The sequence below is a fragment of the Maniola jurtina genome, chromosome Z (assembly GCF_905333055.1).
Source record: "Maniola jurtina chromosome Z, ilManJurt1.1, whole genome shotgun sequence".
Lineage (NCBI taxonomy): Eukaryota > Metazoa > Arthropoda > Insecta > Lepidoptera > Nymphalidae > Maniola > Maniola jurtina.
This window is the reverse complement of record NC_060058.1, coordinates 9,465,273-9,489,679: the sequence shown is the minus strand read 5'-3', so window position 1 is coordinate 9,489,679 and position 24,407 is coordinate 9,465,273. Positions and strand designations below refer to the sequence as shown.

Here is a 24,407-nt window from a genome sequence, read left to right as displayed (position 1 = left end):
CGGGCGAAGCTGCGGGCATCAGCTAGTAAATAATAATACATGAATGTGTAGCTTTCTGCCCGAGTCAAATTTGGATATGTTATGGTTACCTACATGACCTAAAGTCAAACTTCTAATTTTTACCTGCGGGAATCAAATCCAATAATCAAGAAATAAAATATTCATGTGGTGGAGATTTCTACTAAAACCCGTCGGACATTCGCGAGAATCTATAATCAAGAATATTACAAATAAACCGGCACCATTCATGTCTCCGGGCCGGTTTCATATCAAACTTTCCCCTCTTCAAGTAGATACTAGATAGCTTTAGCTACTCATTCTCACAATCGGCTCGCTAATTCCATGTGTTTTTTCTCTGACTTGGTATAATCCTACTGTAGCAATATATGTATAAAAATTTACTCTGGGCTGTATTTCTGATTGCTGAGTATTGTAACCTCTCCCATTAATTTCTTAATTTTAGGGGGTTTCTCGGGAATTTAAACGTCATCCCTGGTAATATGATTACCATCATCATCATTAGTCAATCATATCTGTAATTATCAGTTCAATTACTAGTAGGGGCACTTTTTTAAATTCATAATCAGGGGTTTAAGATGGGTGTCGATAAAAAGTATGATACATATTATACTCTCATATGTATGATAACATAGATATGTTTACCTTACTTTGTTATTTAATAGGTAGGTACCTACTGTAGGTATTATGTACATACATTGTAAATTCATTTTGTGTTCAACGGGTTGCGACGTTGAGTAAGTAGGAAAAAACTTGTTGTCTGGGTCAAATCTGGGTTAGAATACTGAATAATAAGCGGTCCTTGATAAACAGGTCGTGGAAACTATCAAATTGTATGATATAACTTTACTTGTACTTACAATTTAAATATTGTTTTCGTTGTACCTCATAATTAAAAAAACCGGCAAAGTGTGAGTCAGACTCGCGCACCGAGAGTTCCTTACTCGGGTATTTATCCGACATTTTTCAGGATAAATCAAAAACTATTATAAAAATAAATAAGATTCTGTTTTAGAATATCCAGGCAAAGCCCTTTCATATTATGATACCCCACTTGGTATATTAATCTCACTTTGAAAGTTGAAAATACTAATTATTTGTTCATAAACACATTTGAATTTTTTTTTGTAATGTAAATATACAAATTCACGGTTTACGGATTTTTTTTTCTACTTGTGCTATAAGACTTACCTACCTACCTTTCATGATACTATAGGTCCACGGGAAGTGCCCTATAGGTTTTCTTTCCAGATACGACAGACGGACAGAAAGACCGACAGACGGACAGACAGACCGACAGACAACAACGTGATTCGATAAAGGTTCCGTTTTTCCTTTTGAGTTACGGAACCCTAATATTTGTCAATAAAAAAAATAAAAAAACTCCTTTCAAATGAATACCGAAGACAAGTAAAAAATCACGTTGGGTACCTTCCTGTTAATGGCATGCAAAATACCTAACGGTGTTTGATTAACTCCAAATGTGGACACGGATAGTTTTAATAACCATGTTTGGTTCGGCACTTACATCTTCATTTGGAATAACAGTACACTAAAAAACCGTGAATTTGGTCCAAAACGTTCGAAGTTACCGTATAATAAAATAAACACATTTTATTCCACTACTAGGACGTAGAGTTTGATACTTTTCACATATTAGGTGGGTATAACGGAAAGTAGAGATGGAGCCCTGAAACTGGAAAAAGACCTAAATATGGATTACTAGAGATTGCCCGCGACTTACTTTGTATAAATTATACTTTGTATAAATTAATTATTTGACTTTGACTTTAACAACATTGTAACTTGCAACTCCTAACAATTTGGAAATACAATGCGAAGAGCATAGGACTTATATGGCAGAGAGAGATTTTTTATTATTTATCATTTACTAAAAACAAAATGTAGGCGTTATTTTTTATTACATTCGGTGCTGCAAAAACCACAGTCGATTTTACTGGGCACTCTGATATCACTCTATCTGATATCTGGAATCACTGAAATGGGAACGGACATATAAAATATGGAAATGGTCTGCTATACAAAACGAGAGTTATTTTTTGTGCTAATTCGAAGGACTCCATCAAGATGACCGTACCAAGTGACGGATCACCAAGCGTGCAAGGAATTAAAATTGCCATTTGTATCGAGTCTCATCACCGATGTTTAAGAGGGGTCTCTTTTAAATATCGGTGAAGCAAAATTTTATGGACTTTGGTTGCTTAATATTCAAATGAAATTGGAACTACGATTGTAAATGACGGAGAGAGCCCTGTTATCTCCGAGTACGATCACATGCCTCACTGCTGCTATCAGCGCAGACAGATCGGCAATCGCAGGTCCAGCGTATTTGCATAGTAGAGGTTTTCTCTTCTACCCACCACATTTTTATTGCAAGAAAGCTATATGAAAGAGATCACAACTCGCAACCGCATATTCAGCCAAATGCAATGAGATGCAATGAGAAATAATCTTAACCTTGACATTAAAGAGAGTCTGATTGAACTCTAATATACCACTCAATTAATTAATCTCAGCTGCAAAATTAGCATAGATTGTATAGAGAACCGGTAAGCTAAATGGTTCAGTGGAACGTGAGTGGAATGCATCACACAGAGGCAACGACGCACACGAGCAGGATAAGTGAAAGCCTTTGCGTATAACAGGAGCTTGATTAAGAGCCATTTCATTTATGTTATGTTTGTTGACTGTCGGTCGGTTCAAAACAATATTGCGATTAATTTTTACGTAACGAAAGTGAAATGTTTTAGTATTGTTTTGATTCTAGCCTAGAATATAATTGTGCGAACGATGCATTTTTATTCTATTGTTGCATTGTATTTATATATAACTAGCTGACTAGTTTCGTACTTTTGGGTTATTCTATAGGCTAAACTAGGGCTTCTACTAGACAAAATGTACTGCTTACATGATTCAGACCATGTTGTTTGTTCAGGTGGAAATTTCAATTAGTAAGGATCTACACCTAATGTCAAAGCCTCGCGCCATGAAAATATTGAACACTAGAGGATGCCCGCGACTTCGACCGCGTGGATTTAGGTTTTTCAAGATCCCGTATGAACTGTTTGATTTTCCGGGATAAAAAGTTGCCTATGTCAATAACAGGGACGCAAGCTATCTCGGTACCAAATTTCATACAAATCGGTTAAGCGGATGGGTTTTTGGGAATCCCGTGGAACTCATTGATTTTCTGGGATAAAAAGTAGTCTATGTCCGTCCCCGGGATACAAGCTAACCCTGTACCAAATTTTGTCAGAATCGGTTAAACTGTTGGGCCGTGAAAAGGTAGCAGACAGACAGACAGACACACTTTCCCATTTATAATATTAGTATGGATGGATAATGCGTACAAAATGACTTCTCGAACGCACAATTTTAACTTTATGTGTCAGCTGTCATGGCAAAAGATACCTTTTGACATGAACGTTGACACAATTTAGGGTTAAAATGGTGCGTGAGAACTCATTTTGTACCTAAGGTCCATAGGTAAGTACTAAGTATACTTATAGATGAAAACCGCGCTTAAAAATTTATTTATTTATTATTTATTTATTTATTTATTTTCACCACCACTTAAAACTATCATTACAGGCTAACCTAATGCGATAGCTAAGTTAAGGAGTTGAGCGTGTAAGTCTATTTATCTATTTATTCCTATCGTAACAGATAGTCCACATTGCCACCCTTGTGAGTTCACTCCGAGTACAACAAAACAGGTCGATCCGCTCCGCCACGACGCGACGTTAAGAGTACCAAGAGCGCGCGCCAGCGGCGCCTTGTTCAGCAAATTGGTGCGCCCTTGCGGCAGCGCCAGCAGCGGCGGCCTGCGCCTCCGCCACACGTACCGGTCCGGCACTCTAAGAATCTAAAAATCTATTAAATTACTATCCTGGACTGAAATTTTTTAGGCAACCCATATGCAATATATTTATTGACATGTTAAATTGAATATTAAAAAAAAATATGTTTCATCCATTAACCAGCTCGGCGAAGGTCGTTGTATAGCGGGATCTTAGACCAGGTGGGTTGGCGAGTGCGAAGCTCCGTCTGGGGATGAGTCCTACGGCTCGAAGAAATAATTTGAGAGGTCGGGGGGCAACGTCCTCCTAGGGGGCCTCCTGTGAGGCTCGGACCACGACTTACGATGACGTCGGGATGGATGGATTGGTCGGACTAGTTAGTCCACGCGCCCCCGAGGCCGTGGCGTAAGTCCACGCGTGACCTTAGAAGTCGGTGTGATAATTAAAATCTCAATCAAAAGTTTTGCGTCCTATCTTAGTGATCGTATTCAAACAGTATGTGTGAATGATGTGAAGTCATCCGGATCAGCCTCACTAATGGGTGTTCCTCAAGGCTCTATTCTAGGTCCTTTCATGTTCTTAGTATACATAAACGATTTACCATATGTAGTCCAAAATATTTGCGATATCGTACTATTTGCTGACGATACGTCTTTGATTTTTAAAGTCGATAGAAATAAGGACAATTTTGACGATATAAATGGTGCCATATCTCAGGTAACTCACTGGTTTACTGTAAATAATCTACTTTTAAATGCAAAAAAAACTAAGTGTATTGAATTCGCACTGCCCAATACCAAGAACACAAGTAACATTAATTTAATAATAAATAATGATATTTTGAAAATAGAAGAGACTACTACATTTTTGGGGATAACCTTAGATGCGAAGCTGCAATGGGGCACCCATATATCAACTCTTGCTGGCAAACTAAGCTCTGCTGCTTACGCGGTTAGAAAGATTCGACAATTAACTGACGTGGAGACCGCAAAGATAGTATATTTTGCTTATTTTCATAGTATTATGTCTTATGGAATCTTAATATGGGGTAGAGCGGCAGATATTGGGAGAATTTTTGTATTACAAAAAAGGGCAATACGCGCAATTTATAACTTAAAACCACGCGATTCACTTCGAGAAAAATTTAAGGAAATAGGTATCCTTACCGTAGCCTCTCAATATATTTACAACAACATAATTTTTGTAAGACAAAATATTCTTAGTTACAAGAAGGTTGGCGATCTACACAACAGGCTGACTAGACACCGTAACAGGCTTGCGACTCCTACGCTCCGTCTCAGGAAGGTCCAAAAGTCATTTGTGGGAATGGGTATAATCTTCTATAACAAAATTCCTCAGTCAATTTTGGACTTGCCTTTACACAGGTTCAAAAAATCTATTAAAAATATGCTCTTGAGAAAAGCATATTATACTATCGAAGATTATGTAAATGATAAAAAAGCGTGGATTTGAACTTCGATTCGCTCCAGCAATGCGCAGGACTTCAATTGCTTTTATACATGGCATAATATTGTATATCAAATCTTTGAAAAGAGCAACCGCCGAGTTTCTTGCTGGTTCTTCTCGGTAGGAAAGGCATTCCGAACCAGTGGTAGATGCTTTTGACGATTCGAAAGAACTTGTAAAAGTCTAATTGAATAAAAACATTTTGAATTTGAATTTGAATTTGAATCTACTTAGTAAAAAATACTTATTTAGTAATTAAAATATTGCTAGTACTTACCTATTTGCGAAAAATTCTCCGGAATTAAAAGTCATAATAAAGTTAAAACTCAAACAGCATTGTTTAATTTTTAAAACTTTTATAAAATTAAATGTTTCGTGCTTTACCTACATGCTTCCGAGTTCTATGTAGATAGACCAACAAAGTTCAAAGCTAAAATCCGACTAAATACTCCTCTTTATAACGCTGAAATAAAGTAAAACTGTTTTTCTGTCCTTGGTATACGTTTTTATTTATGATTACAGACAGACACTTCAATTTTATTTATTAGTATAGAAAACAGAATTTTCTCCCTTTGACATTATTTCATTTTGAAATAATACCCGGCTTTGCCACTTGCAGGGAAAGAAAGTAGGTACCCTATAGGTTTTCTTGACAGACACGACAGACGAACAGACAGACGACAAAGGATATAATAAAAGAATATCTCTATAAGGATTCCTCTATTCCTTTTGAGGTACGAAACCCTGAATCCTACCGTAAAAAGTTGAAAAAGGTTAGTGTAGGACAACTTTGCAAAATCCTAATCCTAATCCCAGTATCCAAATCCTAACAATATTATAAAAGTGACAGTTTGGATGACTTTTATTTCTTCATGCCACATTATTAACAGGGCTCTCTCCGTCACTTGCTTCATACAATCGTAGTTCCAATTTCATTTGAATATTAAGCAACCAAAGTCCATGAAATTTTGCAGACATATTCTAGAAACTAATATCTGTGTCTGTGGTGTTTTAGATTTTTATAAAAATATGTAGTTTTAAAATTACAGGGGCTCAAAGATTTGTATGTGAATTTTTAAGAGCGCGTAACTTTGAAACCGAATATTTTAACAGAAATCTGGAAAACCACAGACATAGATATTAGTTTCTAGAATAATAATAATAATAATAATAATAATAATAAATATAATATAAATACCAAACAACCGCAAACAGCCTCCTCGGGGACCTGAGTGGACCCCGAGTGATGTAACCACCATTCACCCCCCCCCCCCCCCCCTTTTTATATGATGGATAATGGAACAAGGAATAAGCGAATAAGGCCGCTGCCTGGGGGTCGCCAGGGCGCGCCTGGAGCTGGCGCTGGGCGTGGCAGCATGCGGGCCGCCAGTGCCACCAGTCGACCGGCGCTGTCACCTAGCCGGTCGACATATCCATCATCCCCACCAGATGGCTTGGCTCCGACAGGGTCCACCAGGGCCCAATCTTCGGCGCCCGCCGCTGGTGGTGTACGCCGCATGCGCTGGACTTCTCTCATGAACGAGAATGTCATGCGTGCGTACTACAGGGCGACAGGAGGGGAAACCGGACGGACTGGCTACCGAGCGGCAATGTACCGCGAGTTCCTGCTGCTCGAGCCGAACTTAACTGTCACGGAACAAAACCTGGCAGACCGGGCTCGGTATATTCAGCGTTCTAACATCTTCAACGCTACCGAGCTCGAACGATTACGACGTGAGGCTGTCCCGGAAGTCTCAGCACCTACCGCAGAGCAAATCGTCTCCCAGGCGGCGCCTGTCCGCGAGGAGACAATTACCACGTCACAAGATTTGCCTGTGGAGGAAGACACTGAGGGAACAGTCTCCCTTGATATAGAGCGGATGAGAGGGATTCTAGAAGAGGCGATTTCTGAAATCCGGAGCGCTCCTCTAGAGAATCGTCCGCGGCTCTCCCGAGTTACACTAAATGTAGCGACGCGGGATGTCATTGAGGCCATAAACAAAATGCTGCCACAACATCTGGAGAGCAGCACTGGCCTGGGTGATACGGCTTCTATTCTCTTCGGAGCGGCGCTAGCCGTGCACCGATTCATCGGTGCCAAGACTCCGGGACTGGGGCGTGCTGCTGCCACAAGGCGCAGCGCGGAACCGGCCTGGAAGAAGAGAATAGAACACCGTATCACTCTTGCCAGAGTCCTCATTGGCAGACTGCAAAGCTTCAGGTCGGGCAACACTAGGCCAAGGATTGTGCGATCTGTTAGAGTTGCGTTTAACGGGTGTGGGGTCAGGTTGGACCAGCCCGATATTGCGCAAAAGCTAACGGAGCGCATCAACGACCTGAAGCAGAAAATCGCCGCATGGGGGAACCGCATCCGACGATACTCGGCAAGAGTCGAGCGATTTCAGCAAAATCGTCTCTTCTCGAGTGATCAGAAAAGGTTCTACAAAAGACTGGAGTGCCCAGCAGTCTGCTCTACCTCTCAGCGACCGGACCCGGCCGACCTAGTCGCTTTCTGGCGGGGGGTGTGGTCGAGAGAGGTGGAGCATGAGGAGGGCCCTTGGATTGCGGCGGTAGAGGAAGCATGTGCCAGAATAGAACCGATGAACCCGGTCGCCATCTCTGCGGAGGATGTAGCTGGTGCAGTAGGGCGGGCTCCGAACTGGAAAAGCCCGGGACCCGACGGACTGCATCACTACTGGCTGAAAGGTTTTTCGGCTTGCCATGCGACCTTGGCTCGACAATTCCAAGAGGCTCTCGAGCAGAGGGCACTCCCGAGCCTTTTCACTACCGGGATCACTCACCTAGCTCCAAAATCCACCGATGCCACTGACCCGGCTAAGTATCGTCCCATTACGTGTCTTACTACCATCTATAAGACACTGACATCCGTTCTGAGCCTCAAGATCTCCCGTCACATAGACGAGAATAACATCATGTCTGGGGCTCAGAACGGATGTCGGGGCGGTGGTCGTGGTACTAAGGAGCTCCTTCTCATCGACTCCGTTGCGGGCCAACTGGTCAAACGCAACCGTCGGAATTTCTCCGCCGCCTGGATCGACTACAAAAAGGCATTCGACTCGGTGCCCCATTCATGGCTCTTGAGGGTCCTTGAGCTGTACAAAGTTGACAGTGCAGTTCGAGACTTCCTTGAGGCATGCATGGGGCAATGGAGCACGATCCTGTGTCTCCATGGTGAGTGGTTGGCGGCTGCCGATGACCGGATAAGGATAGGACGGGGTATCTTCCAGGGTGATTGTCTGAGCCCGCTATGGTTTTGCCTGTCTCTGAACCCGCTTAGCACCCTGCTGGAGGGCTCGGGGACAGGCTTTCAGTTTCGGAGAGGAGGGACAAAAGTACCTCACCTTCTGTACATGGACGACCTCAAACTGCTGGCACCCAATGCCACCCGCCTGAGGGAGCTGCTGAACATCACCACTGAGTTCAGCAATTCCATCAGGATGGAGCTTGGACTGGACAAATGTGCGGTCGTGCATGTGGAGAGGGGACAGGTTACTCATTCGGCCGAGATTAGTCTCGAGCCATCCAACATTAAGACCCTCTCTGAAGCTGAGTCATACCGGTATCTGGGCATGTCACAAACCCTGGGTGTAAAAGAGGCGGACATGAAACAGTCTGTTTGCGAGGCCTTTTTTGGCCGTCTGACAAAAGTCTGTAAAAGTTATTTGTCAGGCGCCAATAAGGTCCGAGCTTATAACGGCTGGGTTATGCCCGTCCTCATGTACACCTTTGGCGTGCTCAGTTGGACTCAGACCGAACTTGACGCCCTGGACAGAAAAGTCCGCACGACTATGACTCTCTATCGCATGCACCATCCAAAATCGTCTGTGATGAGATTGTATATCCCCCGGAAGTGTGGAGGTCGAGGCGTATTAAGCGTCAAGACCATGCATAACCGGGAGATATCCAATCTCAGAACCTACTTTGAGACGATGAGGGGGTCCCCCATGCATAGAGAGGTCATAGAATGTGATAAAGGACTCACTCCACTATCCTTAGCCAAAACCGAGTGGCAGAAACCGGTGGTACTTAGCACCTCTGACCGGGAGACCGTATGGAAGGAGAAGGAGTTGCACGGACGCTTTTTTAAAGCTCTTAATGAGCCACACGTAGATAAAAAAGCGTCCGTGCAATGGCTGCGCTTTGGTGACCTCTTCGGGGATACCGAAGGATTTGTCTGTGCGATACAAGATCAGGTGGTTAAGACGCGGAACTACCGAAAGTACATTCTGAAGGATGGCACTCACGACATCTGTCGAGCTTGTCGCCATCCCGGCGAGTCACTCAGACATGTGCTTTCGGGATGTTCGGCGCTTGCCAACACTGAGTATCTGCATAGACACAACCAAGCAGCCAAAATCCTTCACCAAGAGCTTGCTCTGAAGTACGGTCTCCTGGATGAGAGGCTGCCGTATTACAAGTACACACCGGTGCCGGTACTCGAGCGCGACGGAGTCCGGCTCTATTGGGACCGGTCCATCAGCACGGACAGGACTATTCTAGCGAATAAGCCTGACATCGTGCTGGTGGACCGGGCACAGTCGAGGGTGTTTTTGGTGGACATCACCATTCCATATGACGAGAACCTCGTGAGAGCTGAGACGGAGAAAAAACGCAAGTATCTTGATCTGGCTCACGAGGTTTCCGACATGTGGCATGTGGAGTCCACCGAAATCATCCCAATCGTCATATCTGCAAACGGGTTGATCCCAGTCAGCCTCGCTCCCCATCTGAGGCGACTGGGGTTCCGTGGCAGTTCGCTCGCAGCCAGGATGCAAAAAGCGGTCTTGCTAGACTCGGCTAGGATAGTCCGCCGCTTTCTCAGCCTGTCGCCCTGACCCCCGGCCGTTTGGTCTCCCCTGCCGGGGCGTAATCCTCCGCCCGGTACAAATATTTATTTATGTAAATGTGTATGTAGGTTTATTTATTTTTATGTATGTAAGTATATTATATTATCTTTGGCTTTTATATATATCTATTTTGCAACCGGGCGTGAGAGTAAGTTATATAATAATAATAAAGCCCTTTATTACTGAACAACAAAATGAAGTTTTACAGAAGTTTTGTATACAACTATAGTACCTAGGTATAATCTAACTAGTACATTTTTTTTAATTTTATTATTTTAACATAAATTTTATTATTTTAACATAAATGTAGGCACTTATTTTCTTAATTACTTACTTATTATTATATTTTTTCTATATATACATTTTTATTTTTTGTTTTGTTTATTTTATCTTCAGTTATTCTAATTTTAGTATAAGTACCTACTTTCCTTTATAACATTCCAGAGTTTGGCCTAGCTTACTGTTTCAAACAAAGTTTTATCTCAAAATATGATAATAGGTAGGTGCTAAAACTCTAAGTTATTTTTCTTTCTTTTTGATTGAAATATTCTTTTTATATTTTACAAGGAGTAGATATACAAAGTGCAAGTTAAGTTATAAGTAATATTCATTCTTATGTACTTGTCTACTAAACGGAAAGCAACACAAACAATTTGTTTTTTTTTTTTTTTTACATTGATTACACCTAGAAAAATCTGTTAAACAAATTATTTGGTTTACTTACTTATATTATTTTTGATATGTAATCCAAGAAAGTACTTTTAACAATAAAACTGTATGTTAAGTAGTTGTATTATTTTTATCCTAATGTATATTATTGTAAGCTTTTTAGTAACATACTGCAAGTATAATATTATATATAAATATTTTTTAATTGGAAATTCCTACTATAATCTCTAATCAGTGACCAAATTACTTAAATGCTAATTAATTTCCAGTAGATACCTAGTTAACTTCCCCCCGGACCGCAGTGCCGAGCAGACGTCGCTTACGCACGCCGCTCTGCCCCGCGAATATTAACGACATAACGACAAGAGCCGAAAGGTGCGGGAGTAGGTACCTACTGCGACCCGTGCCCGTTCAGTGCAACAGCGTCTAGTAAACTTGTGTACCTACAGTGCTAGTCTAGTGGTGCGACGCGCGTTAATTTTTATTGTGTCATTGCGTTTCTATTCGGATTGCATCATGTCATCTCAGCGTAGCTTGAGCTTATCTTCGGATCCATTGAAACATGCTTCTTCAGAGTCAAACATTGCGGAGATACAGGATGATGCTAGTATTTCTGTTGCTGAAAACAATAGTGCGGTACGTTCCAAACGCAGGCTGCGCGACACTGAAGACATGATTATGTCTAACAAGGACTTCATGGCTGTATTTACAAAGTGGCAGTCAGCCCAAGATACCAAATACTCGAAATTATTACAGTCTCTGAATGAGCTAAAATCCCAAAATTCGGATATTAAAAAGTCGGTTGAATTTATGTCACACAAATATGACGAGATGCTCGGGAGACTTTCATTTCTAGAAACTGAAAGACAGGATTATAAAAAGAATATAAACAGACTAGAAAATAAAATAGAAGTTCTAGAGCGAAATGCACGTATAACAAGCGTCGAAATAAGAAATATACCCTTGAAACAGAAAGAAACAAAGGAAGCTTTATCTCAGATCGCTCTTAACATTGGTGGTACTTTGAATGTACCGATGCATACATCGGACATTAAGAATATTTTCAGAGTAAACACAAAATCCACTACAAAACCGATAATAGCCGACTTCACTACTGTTGCTATGAAGGATAAATTTATTAGCTGTTTTAAGAAATACAACCAACAAAACACAAAAGAAAAACTGAATACTACAAATATAAAAATAGAAGGACCCTCGAAACGTATTTATATTTCGGAAAACTTGACAGAAAAGACCCGTAAACTTTTTTACCAAGCTCGTGAATTTGCACGTAATAATGCATTTACATTTTGTTGGACATCCTTTGGTAAAGTATACCTACGAAAATCTGAAGGCTTGCCACAAATAATTATAAACAGCGAACAAGATTTTGAAAAAATAGGGCCACACAAGTGACTAAATGGATTCAGTTTTTCTTTGTGTTATAGAATAAAGTCGTTAAAACCTAATTTAACCATGTTTCTGTATGTATTATGTATGTGTAACACTAATAACTATAAGTTGCCTCAGTGTGTAACACACCATAACTATACACACACAATACACACTCATACATCGTACTCTGTGACATCGAGATTTTATACCGTACACACGACACTATACTACAATCATACCTATTCATTACAAAATGTAATAAATACCACAAATCAGTGCGAAACTTATACCAACCTATATAATATTTATAGTATATCAGTTCAAACTACGGTTACTGCAAGTCGTTTAACTGGCAAGCGGATCTTGTTTACCCACACGGGAAATTATTATAAAAATACCTACATGTTCACTATAAAAGATCATAATTACCTTTTTTCTTTTGTTAAGTATGGATTCAAATAAAATTTTACATGATATAGATAACAGCTTAATACCTTTTTGCTCATATTGTGACGACCCCTCGAGTTGTGCTAGCTTATTAAAATATTATAACCATCACAATATCAATACATTGGCCATACTTTGTGTTAATATTAGAAGCATAAACTGTAATCTAGACCTATTCTTAGCATTTGTAAGTAGCATAAACCTAACTATGGACATACTCGTCTTGACCGAATGTTGGACAAACTTGTACTCTGATCCGCCAACAATTAATAATTATAATTTATTTTATACAAAAAATAGTATCAACCAAAACGACGGGATTGTTGCATATGTTAGGCATAATCTTGAGGTAAGTGCATATGAACCGACTATCTTAGACGGTAATTGCTTAGTGCTTGAAGTGAGTAATTTATATTCGATTATATGTACATACCGCCCTCCCTGTTTTTCTAACACAACTAATTATTTAAACTCTCTAGACAGTATTATTAACAATTTAAAGTTGAAACAAAACATTATCCTCACAGGTGACGTGAACATAGATATACTGCCTAGTAATATAAAAGGTTTGTCTTCTGAGTACCTAAACTTAATGGCTTCTTATGGTCTTGAACAAGGTATCAATTTACCGACTAGGATAAGTACTTCCATAGATCACTTCATGGTTAAAACAACAGGTAGGTGGCAAACCCTAGTATTTGAGCAGTTAACTGACCACTCGCCCATACTTTTGTACCTCTCCAACATTAAAATTCATAAAAAGAGCACACAAAATAACGTAGTCATCATGAATAAAAATGCTATTAGAGAGTGCTTGTCGACACAGTCCTGGGATGAGCTCTATTCACTAACTGAGGTAAATTCCATTACAGAAAATTTTGTTACTAAATTACAAGAATTAATTGATAAAAATACAATAACTAAGAAAACGCCTAAGAAGAAGCTACCCCTCAAACCCTGGATTACAGTCAGTGTTGTTCAGTGCATACGAAAAAGAAACAGATTGTACATACAACATAAGCGTTCCCCAAATAATGTCGAGTTAAAAACAAAATACATAAGTTATAGAAATATATGTAATAGAATTTTAAAATCATTAAAAAATAACTACTATAAAACACAATTAGCAAGCAGTAATGGTAATATCTCAAAAACTTGGAATATTGTCAAAGAACTATGCTATAGTAACAATAAAAAGTCCTCAGGTCCATTACTCAAAATTAAACCTTCACCTGTAGAATCTCTTAATGAAGTAAATAAATACTTTACATCTGTCGGAAATGATCTAGCTTGCACGATTCTTAAAAATATAAAAAAAACACAGTATGACTTAGCAAACAAGGCTGTCAATCTAGCGAATTCCCCGTGTGATTCCTTCTCATTATACTTAACAGATTCCTCTGAAGTTAAAAACATAATATCGAGTCTCAAAAGCAATAGTGCACCAGGCTGGGACAGCATAACTGTTAATTTAATAAAATTTTGTGCCGATTTTGTTGCCGACCCCATAGTCTACATATGTAATCAGAGCTTTACTACCGGAGTTGTTCCCGAATTGTTTAAAAAAGCTATTGTGACTCCTATTTTTAAGACTGGTGACAAACAATTGCCATCTAACTATAGACCCATTTCGCTCTTACCTGTTGTTGCAAAGATACTTGAAAAACTTGTTAACAAACGTCTAAAATCGTTCTTAGAAAAGAATCAAATATTATCTAATAACCAATTCGGATTTCGCGCCAAGAAATCTACGGAAGACGCTGTATTAAAATTAACTTCACTGATCACTCAACACTTAGATCGAAATAAAAAGGCTGTAGGAGTATTTCTGGATTTGCAAAAAGCTTTTGACACAGTTTCCATCCCAATATTATTGGCTCGTCTAGAAAACTGTGGAATAAGAGGATTGGCACAGAAATGGTTTTCCGACTATCTCTCTAATAGAACCCAGCAATTAAGAGTTCAAGGATGCTTAAGTGATACGTATACCTGCTCATACGGAGTCCCTCAAGGTAGCACCTTAGGCCCTACACTTTTCTTAGCTTATATAAACGAACTATGCAATATACGAATCAATAATGCTGATGTCATAATGTTTGCTGATGACACAGTTCTCTTATTCCACGGTTCCACATGGGATGAGGTTAAAGTAAATGCAGAAATAGGCCTAAGTAAAATAATTTCGTGGTTAGAACATAGTCTTCTTTCTCTTAATACCAACAAAACCAAGTATCTTTGCTTCAGCAAAACCAAAAGCGGACGACCGCCAAATGATTTTAGAATAAGAGCGCATTGCTACCCGTGCAATCAAGCTGATGGATTTATGTGTAACTGTGATTCCTTAACGCCAGCGAATACAGTTAAATATCTTGGCGTTACAATAGATGATAATATGACTTGGGTTCCTCACATAGCTAACACTAGTATGCGTATTAGAAGACTTATTTACATTTTTAAAACCCTACGCGCAGTATGTAGTACGGATATGTTAATCAAGCTTTATAAATCCCTTGGCGAATGTGTCCTCAGCTACTGCATCTGTGCCTGGGGTGGAGCTGCTAAAACGCATAATATTGAGGTTGAGCGGGCTCAACGCGCCTTGCTCAAAGTCATTAAGTTTTATCCGTTTATCTTTCCAACTACAAGATTATATGAAGATTGCGACGTACTCTCGGTAAGAAAACTCTTTATCTACCAGACTCTGCGCAGATATCACAGTGAAGCGGTTCCACTCCTACCTGCGAGTACAAGGAGAATCGACAGATGCCCTGTACCTGCAGTCAAGAGTAGTTTAGCGCGTAGACAGTACGACTTTCTTGCACCCTTCTTATATAACCTACTAAAAAAAAGAACATTGAAAGATATGACGAATAGAGACTTAAAAAGCTATGTCAAAACATGGCTGAAGAAATACGACTATGAGAATGTCGAGAAATTATTCTGCAAAAAGGATTAACAAATTAAATAAATGTAATTATTATATTTTATATTTCTTTTCACGCGCAAACGCACTCAAACTCGCACGCACACACACACACACACACACACACACACACACACACACACACACACACATTACACATACAAACACACACACACACACACTACACAAATCTCTTAGAATTGTAACTATCTATCTTTAAATATTAAGTATACCTTTAATTACGTGTTTTCAATTTAAACTTAATTTAAGTAATTATTATAAGTGGTTATATTATATTGTGCTGTACACTATTTATGGGAAGACACTGCCTCCTGAAACACAGTTTTCACTTCATCAGGAGGCAGGGCCTCACACCAAAGTCTGTAAATAATGTTCTGTTCAGATAATAAAGATTTATTTATTTATTTATTTATTTATTTATAACTGTCTAGCTGTTCAGTACACCCTTAAGGTGTGAGGCCTCCCTCAGATGTTTGCTGTGTTCATTTAACAGACGGTAGTCAAGTGACCTATGAACTTGTTATTTGCACTGAAGGGTAGTGGTCTAACCTCTCACGGGGACCAGCCGGATTGAGAGGTGGAGAGGGTCTATATAATGGTTTTCTAGCATGTTTTATTATTCTAGGTTAGTGCATCTGTATAATATCAAGAATATTTAATTCTTGGTCTTATTTTTGTGTGTTTTCCTATTTTTATTGTTGTTTTTGAAATTATGGTTACTTACTACCTCTTGGGAAAACAAGGGAAAATTCATCTTATTGTTGGTGATTTTTGTTTCCATTCCAGTTTTAATTTGGTCTAATATTATAATTTTATCTTTATTTTATATTTTATATTTTAGTTTCTAGAATATGTCTGCAAAATTTCATGGACTTTGGTTGCTTAGTATTCAAATTAAAATTGGAACTACGTTTGTATGAAGCGAGTGACGGAGAGACCCCTATTAAAACATAGGATACGTTTTATCTCAGAAAAATCCGTGGGATTAATAACCTATATTAAATATGTTAGATATTTAGAGATAGAAAGTAGAAATAGAGGATGAAGTCGCGAGCATCATTTAGTTTAATGATAAACCAAATTGTGTTTTGGTCATACAGGATATTGCATACGATTAAGCCTTTGTTACGTTTCCGTGAAGGTGCTTTAATTAAGTTGGACAGATATTCGTGGAATGGGATATGCAATTTACATGCACAGTATTTAACTCTACATTTCTACACGTGTATTTCGTTTTCGTTGATGTACCTATCTATTAGAATTACATTATTTAATTGTCGTGTTTTAATATATTATTATATTTATCATAATTATACTTATAATGTGTTTAATGGACGATGTGTTTGTTTTTCTATAATCATGCTACAACGCAGCAATAGATTGACGCGATTTTGCGTGGATATAACGCACGTAGATTGCCATCTCGACCTGTCGCGTACTATAAAACGTAAAAAAAATATTTAGTACCATTTCGGTATATTCTTTCATTGTCCCTGCTACTGGATTTGTCAAAGTTTTGTGAACTCGAAGGACCGCTTGCGTTCAAACGGTCCTTTGAGTTCACAAAAGTTTGTTACGAGCTCATTTCCGCGATCTGCTGTTTGCAGGGTTGACGCATATTCTAGTGGATAGTATTTAAACTTGCGAATATAAATTCAAATCAAAGGTTTCAAAGATACTAAATATACCTATATCATTATTAAATATATAAATATATTTAATGATTATTAATTAGTTTAATTAATTACTTTAGTAACTAATAATTAAGGTAATTAACAGCAGTTTTACAAGTTAGTTAAGTAGGTAGATGGTCGTAGGCTTACCTAATAATACACCTAGTAGGTACCTACTTGTACGATTTTTTTAATAATTTTCAAAAACTTATGAATCAAGTTCTTATTTATCGTTTAATACAAGGCTACTACTTACCTACCTGTATTGAACTTAGATACTTAATAGTTGCTTTTTTAATTATAAATAGCAATATAAATATTCAATAAGTAGTAAATAATAGGGAAAGGGTAGGTAAGTAAGTATAAATTATAATAGGTTTTAAAAACGTATAGATAGCGTAGATAGTTAGCTTTCTATAAGTAAATAACAGCTTTCAATAATAGCGCCAGTGCGGCGCTATAAATTGCCACTCAGTAGGCACTATCTCGGGGTTGTAACTCTACGTTGTGGTTTTTTCGCATAATCAAGGAGGGAGTCATTCGCGCATTGTTAACTCACCTTGGGCCAGAGCCGGCACGAGGGCACCGCTCCAAATAACAAGGCATACACACAGAAACATTTTGCAATTGTCTCTTTCAAACATGAGAAAAAGTATCTCTTTTAACACTAACGCATATCATATCACGCACGTACACTGATCAATCGGTATAACACGAACGGTTCAATCACGCGCGAAAGTAAAAGTTTCCCATTTGATTTATTCGAAGTTGGTCTCGGCGCGCCGTATCCGGGTCTATCAGAACAGCGTGTCGGGTATGCGCGCGCGGCGGACTGTCGCAGTGGCCGCGTCTGGGCTGCCCCCACCGAGCGCTCGCCTTTCACCGTTACAATTCGTACCCCGAAAGACAGCGTTGAGCAAGGCTATACGACGACTGACATTCTACAAAAACTGCACGCTTACCATACGGACATGTTAACACCACGATAATGTCGTTTGGAGCATGTACTTACTTTGGAGCCGAAACCAGCTGTCAGCGAGCAGAGTGTTCTGCTTTTAGGCGACTTAACTTTAACTTATTTCAAAGTGTGACCTTGCGATATACAACTTAGCTTAAGACATACGACAAAGATACAACATCAATCAATCATTCAGCTTGTTCGCGTCCATAGCTGGACACAGGCCTTACCGAAAGCGCGGCACCACACATTGCTTTCCACCTTCCACATCCACCCATTTCCCGCTGCCTTCTTAAGGTCGTCCCACACTCTGCTGGTGCATGGTTTCCAGAACAGGTCTGCCCCATTGACAATCTGTTCTTCGACAAACATGGCCTGCGAAGTGCCAACTAACACTCCCGTTTGCTAATTCTTTGGCAGCTGATCTAGTCCACGAGTTCAAATTTTCTTACCTTCCTACATTAAAACAGTTTAATTAGTTCAGATTTATTTCGTGCAGGTATATTACTGGAAGGTACAAGAGATATTTAGGACGAAGCCCGATGCGTTGGTGTAATCAAATTCACGCTGCTCTTGATTACAATGTACATAACGTTTATGATATTATCCTTCTCGGGTCAGTGGTATCTCAACAGCATTCTGCGTAACTTAATTACCGCAAACGGATGAACAAGAACTGATTTCAATTAAAAGCATGTAGGTACCTACTTGCTGAAACGTGGACACTGACAGTTGGCCTCGTCCACAAACTAAAAGTCGCTCAGCGCGCTATGGAGCGAGCTATGTTGGGTATTACTCTCAGGGATAAAATCCGGAACGAGGAAATTCGCAGGAGAACAAAAGCGAACGACATAGCTCAAAGGATTAGCAAGCTGAAGTGGCAATGAGCAGGCCATGTCTGTCGCAGAACCGACGGCCGTTGGGGCAGACGTGTTCTGGAGTGGAGACCGCGTACCGGTAAGCGCAGTGTGGGACGACCTCCAGCCCGCTGGACCGATGACCTGAAGAAGGTAACGGGAGGCGGGTGGATGAGGAAGGCGGAGGACCGTGTTTGGTGGCGCGCTCTTGGAAAGGCCTATGTCCAGCAGTGGACGCTTACAGGCTGATGGATGGATGGATGGATGAAGGTACCTACTTCAGTTTCGATTTAAAAGCTATTCGTTAACTAAAACAAGCCAAGTGCGAGGCGTACTCGCTCACCAAGAGTTCCGTACGTTTGAAGGACGTTACTCGTGTAATAATTTACCTCTACCTCCTCGTAAATGCAAATGTAAGTTTCAATCCCCATTTTAAAAAAAAATGTGAATCACACATTTAACACATTTAACTATTTAAAATTTTTAGGGTTCCGTACCTCAAAAGAAAAAAGTACCCTTATAGGATCACTTCGTTGTCTGTCTGTCTATCTGTCTGTATTGAAATTTGGCAGGTATGTAGGTCTTATAGGACACGTGAATTTGCGTTTAGGTACATCAAAAAAGAAATTAAAAATGTGTAGTAGTAGTAGTAATAATTAGTATTTTTAATTTTCAAAGTACGATAACTATACCAAGTGGGGTATCATATGAAAGGGCTTTAACTGTACATTATAAAATATATTGGTGTTTATTTTTTTGCACAATAGTTTTTGATTTATTTATTAGGGTTCCGTACCTCAAAAGGAAAAACGGAACCCTTATAGGAGGTCTTATAGGACACGTGAATTTGCGTTTAGGTACATCAAAAAAGAAATTAATAAGTACGTTGAATAAGTGAAAAAGATGAGGAGGAAAGGATCTAAATCACATTATTTTTTGCTATCTTAAGGTGGACGACTTACTCTAACAACAAGTGTAAATTAAAAATTTATAACACCCCCGACAAGTGAAGGTTACAGTAACTAGAAAAGACCGAAAATACCTGATAACTTTCAAACGCTGAACTGATTTTCTTGGACTATTCCGCGCCTACGATCTAAAGTATCTGTGTTTTCCAAAACATCATTTTCAAATAAATAATTATGTATTTAGGCAACGTCCATCTCGACAGCTTGACACTTGTCAATTGTCATAATATTATGAACCTAACGGTTATGTAACCTTCTTTTCTACAAGAAAACTAGAAAAGAGCTGATAACTCTTAAACGGCTGAACCAATTTTTTTGGATTATAGCTAAGAACACTCTCGATCAAGCCACCTTTCAAACAAAAAAAACTAAATTAAAATCGGTTCATTCGTTTAGGCGCTACGATGCCACAGACAGATACACAGATACACAGATACACAGATACACAGACACACAGATACACAGATACACACGTCAAACTTATAACACCCCTCTTTTTGGGTCGGGGGTTAAAAATGTGTTCATGAACAAATAATTAGTATTTTTAATTTTCAAAGTACGATAACTATACCAAGTGGGGTATCATATGAAAGGGCTTTAACTGTACATCTATACTAATAAATAAAATTGGAGTGTCTGTCTGTAATTTCGAAATAACTGCCGCATATTAAGGTCATATGGTTATTTGAACGATACTATAACTGAATCACACGTTTTTAAAATTTTTGTCTGTCTGTCTGTCTGTTTGAAAAGGCTAATCTTGGGAACGGCTGAACCGATTTTGACGGGATTTTCACAGACAAGTAGAGAATTGACCAGGGAGTAACATAGGCTACTTTTTTAACCGACTTTCAAAAAGGGAGTTGTATTTTTCTACCTATGTACACCGAAATCTCCGAGATTTCTGAACCGATTTGCGTCATTTCTTTTTTAATCGATAGAGGAACTTTGCGACATTGTTTCATAAAAAATTTGGAGTCCAACTCCTCAATCCTGATGCTGCAGGGGATCTGACCAATCCACGCGAGCGAAGCTGCGGGCATCAGCTAGTTATAAAATATATTGGTGTTTATTTTTATGCACAATAGTTTTTGATTTATTTATTAGGGTTCCGTGCCTCAAAAGGAAAAACGGAACCCTTATAGGATCACCTTGTTGTCTGTCTGTCTGTCTGTCTGTCCGTCCGTCCCTCCGTCCGTCCGTCCGTCGTGTCTGTCAAGAAACCTATAGGGTACCTACTTCCCGTTGACCTAGAATCATGAAAGGCAGGTAGGTAGGTCTTATAGCAAAAGTACAGGAATATATCTGAAAACCGCGAATTTGTGGTTAAATTATTTAAATAAAAAAGTTAAAATGTGTTTCGATTTTCAAAGTAAGATAACTAAGTATATCAAGTTGGGTATCACATGAAAGGGCTTTACTTGTACATTCAAAAACAGATTTTTATTTATTTTTATATATAATAGTTTTTGATTTATCGTGCAAAATGTTGGAAAAAATACCCGAGTACGGAACCCTCAGTGCGCGAGTCTGACTCGCACTTGTCCGGGTTTTTCATTTTTTATTTATTTTTTATTTTTCGATACACCAACAGCAGCTAATTTTAATAAAATACGTATCCATAGTAGGTAGTAGGTACTGTTACTCAATACATCTACAACGATAGGTTCTTTAGGAGCAGTAGGTAGTTCTCAGGATATACCTACCCATATTTCCATGACGGGAGGTAAAAACTTCTGCACACGTATTAATTGTAAGTACTTTATTAACCATACCGTTTTACATCGAGATAAATTTGATAATACATTTAGAAGCAACATTTATAACAACAACATTAAAATTACATTTATTTACTAAAATGTATACCTGTTTTGGTTTCTATCACATTATCTACTTCATACTACTACTACTACTGATTAAAAACACCCTCTCATGCACACTAAGCTTTTAATGTGGTGCTGGTTTATTGCGAATTGCAAAATATTAAACATTATATTTTATAATTATTATTTAAACATTTGATCTGCTAAATGATTATTATGTACAATAAATTTTATAGTGTAGGTACATTTTATAGAAAAAGAGAGCTTAGTAGGAAGGCTCGATATAAAATAAATATTTTTTGTTAGTTAAATAGTTTATGGTCCAGAGGGTGGGAGTTTAGTATTGTTAGTAGATACTCACATCACAAAATAGTTTCCATTATATATAATTATAATATTCAATTTAATAAAAAGTATAGTAGGGGTTAAAGTATGAAATTGCCGATTTGAACTGAAAAATAAAAATTCGTTTTTTTTTTTTTAAATTTAACATATTTATTTGATCAAAATAATTACCATTATTATCTATACATTGCTGCCATCTAATAAGAAGCTCATTTATGCCTTTGCGATAGAACTCTGGGTATCTAGATTCGACAAACTGTGTGAAAGCATTTTGCACTGCCTCCTGATAAGAAAACTTTTTATCACGCAGAAAATTGTCCAAATCACGAAAAAAATGGTAGTCCGTTGGAGCAAGGTCTGGCGAATACGGAGGGTGACGAATGGTTTCTAATTGCAGTTCCTGTAGAGTTAAAACGGTTTCTCGTGCTGTATGAGGTCTTGCGTTATCATGGAGCAATAATGGTGAAGATCGATTCATAAGTCGGGGCTGTTTCACTGCTAGTTTCACTATCATTGTTCGGAGTTCGGCGCAGTAGACATCTGCCGTTATTGCTTGACCAGATCGGAGAAAGCTATAGTGAATAACACCACGCTGAGACCACCAAACAGTTACCATTACCTTTTTATTGGTAAGCTTTGCTTTAGGACACTGTTGCGGCGTTGACCTGGGGTCAGCCATTTCATTTTCCGCTTACTATTATCGTAAAGAATCCATTTTTCATCACATGTCACAATTCGATCCAATATTCCTTCATTTCTGTATCGATTCAACAAGGCAACGCAAGTTTCAACACGCGTTTCTTTCTGCAGATCAGTCAAATCATGAGGCACCCATTTTTCATATTTTTTTATTTTTTTGATTTGACGCAAATGAATTAATATTGTTGGTAAGGTAACGTTAAACCATGCCGCTAATTCCTGGGTAGTTTGGCTCGGATCGGCTTCCACCATCTCTTTCAAATCATTGTTATTCACCAGTGTGGGCGGTCTTCCACGTGGTTTGTTCTTCAAATCGAAGTTTCCATCACGAAAGCGTTTAAACCAAAATCGCACAGTGCATTCATTAGCAGTCCCCTCTCCAAACGCAACATTAATATTGCGAACTGTTTCTGCCGCGTTAGTTCCGCGTCGGAACTCGTATTCAAAAATCACACGAATTTTTGAAGTATCCATCTTTATTGTCTAAGCTGAATAAAAAAAACAACTGAAAGTTGATAATCGAATGTTGCACATTTTTTAAAAGAAGAACTACATAGGTACCGTATGAAAAAAGTTTCACTCAAAAATCTCAAACCATGAAGGTTCTATGTCAATTCAAAGTACCTATTACAATAAAACGGCAATTTCATACTTTAACCCCTATTATTATACTTTTTAACCCCCGACCCAAAAAGAGGGGTGTTATAAGTTTGACGTGTGTATCTGTGTATCTGTGTGTCTGTGTATCTGTGTATCTGTGTCTGTCTGTGGCATCGTAGCGCCTAAACGAATGAACCGATTTTAATTTAGTTTTTTTTGTTTGAAAGGTGGCTTGATCGAGAGTGTTCTTAGCTATAATCTAAAAAAATTGGTTCAGCCGTTTAAGAGTTATCAGCTCTTTTCTAGTTTTCTTGTAGAAAAGAAGGTTAGATAACCGTTAGGTTCATAATATTATGACAATAGACAAATGTCAAGCTGTCAAGATGGACGTTGCCTAAATACATAATTATTTATTTGAAAATGATGTTTTGGAAAACTCAGATACTTTGGATCGTCGGGGGTGTTATAAATTTTTAATTTACACTTGTTATTAAATTGATTACTATAATATTGTAGACAAGTATAAAAATAGACAGTATAATGGCAAGATAAATTCGTTTTAAAATTCGCAGGTATCTAAGTATATTTCAAAAAGCATCCACAAATATTCTTAAACACACACAGTTTATCTTTAAATAGTATATTATATTTCAATGTTACTCTATTTCCATATTATTATATATATTCTATAATACTCAAACAAAATACCAAATTCGTAATTTTAAATCTTTTTAACCTTTTTAATTTTTTTTTTAAATATCTTTTATCTTTTATAACTACAAGTAGGTAAGTATTACATACTATTTTTAAAGTATTATCAAGCCATCTATGTTTATACATATATATTGTATGTAT

The 24,407-nt window shown here is 38.5% G+C and overlaps 2 protein-coding genes across 2 annotated transcripts in view; both read right to left on the bottom strand.

Annotated features, from left to right (window-relative positions):
- The window catches only part of LOC123880305 (sushi, von Willebrand factor type A, EGF and pentraxin domain-containing protein 1), a 76,998-nt gene extending 58,864 nt beyond the window's left edge, over positions 1–18,134 (bottom strand). The window contains exon 1 of the mRNA XM_045928350.1: positions 17,862–18,134. Within this exon, the coding sequence (XP_045784306.1) occupies positions 17,862–17,946 (85 nt within the window). The 5' untranslated portion in view covers positions 17,947–18,134. The remainder of the gene's footprint in view (positions 1–17,861) is intronic.
- A 4,734-nt stretch (positions 18,135–22,868) lies between these two features.
- LOC123880497 (histone-lysine N-methyltransferase SETMAR-like) lies at positions 22,869–23,426 on the bottom strand. The gene has a single exon (XM_045928642.1). The coding sequence runs from the start codon at positions 23,424–23,426 to the stop codon at positions 22,869–22,871; it is 558 nt and encodes a 185-aa protein (XP_045784598.1).
- Between the last annotated feature and the right edge of the window lie 981 nt (positions 23,427–24,407).

Bases quoted from the DNA above. Each gene is read 5' to 3' on its own strand.
- LOC123880497 (XM_045928642.1), bottom strand. From the start codon at position 23,426: ATGGATACTTCAAAAATTCGTGTGATTTTTGAATACGAGTTCCGACGC.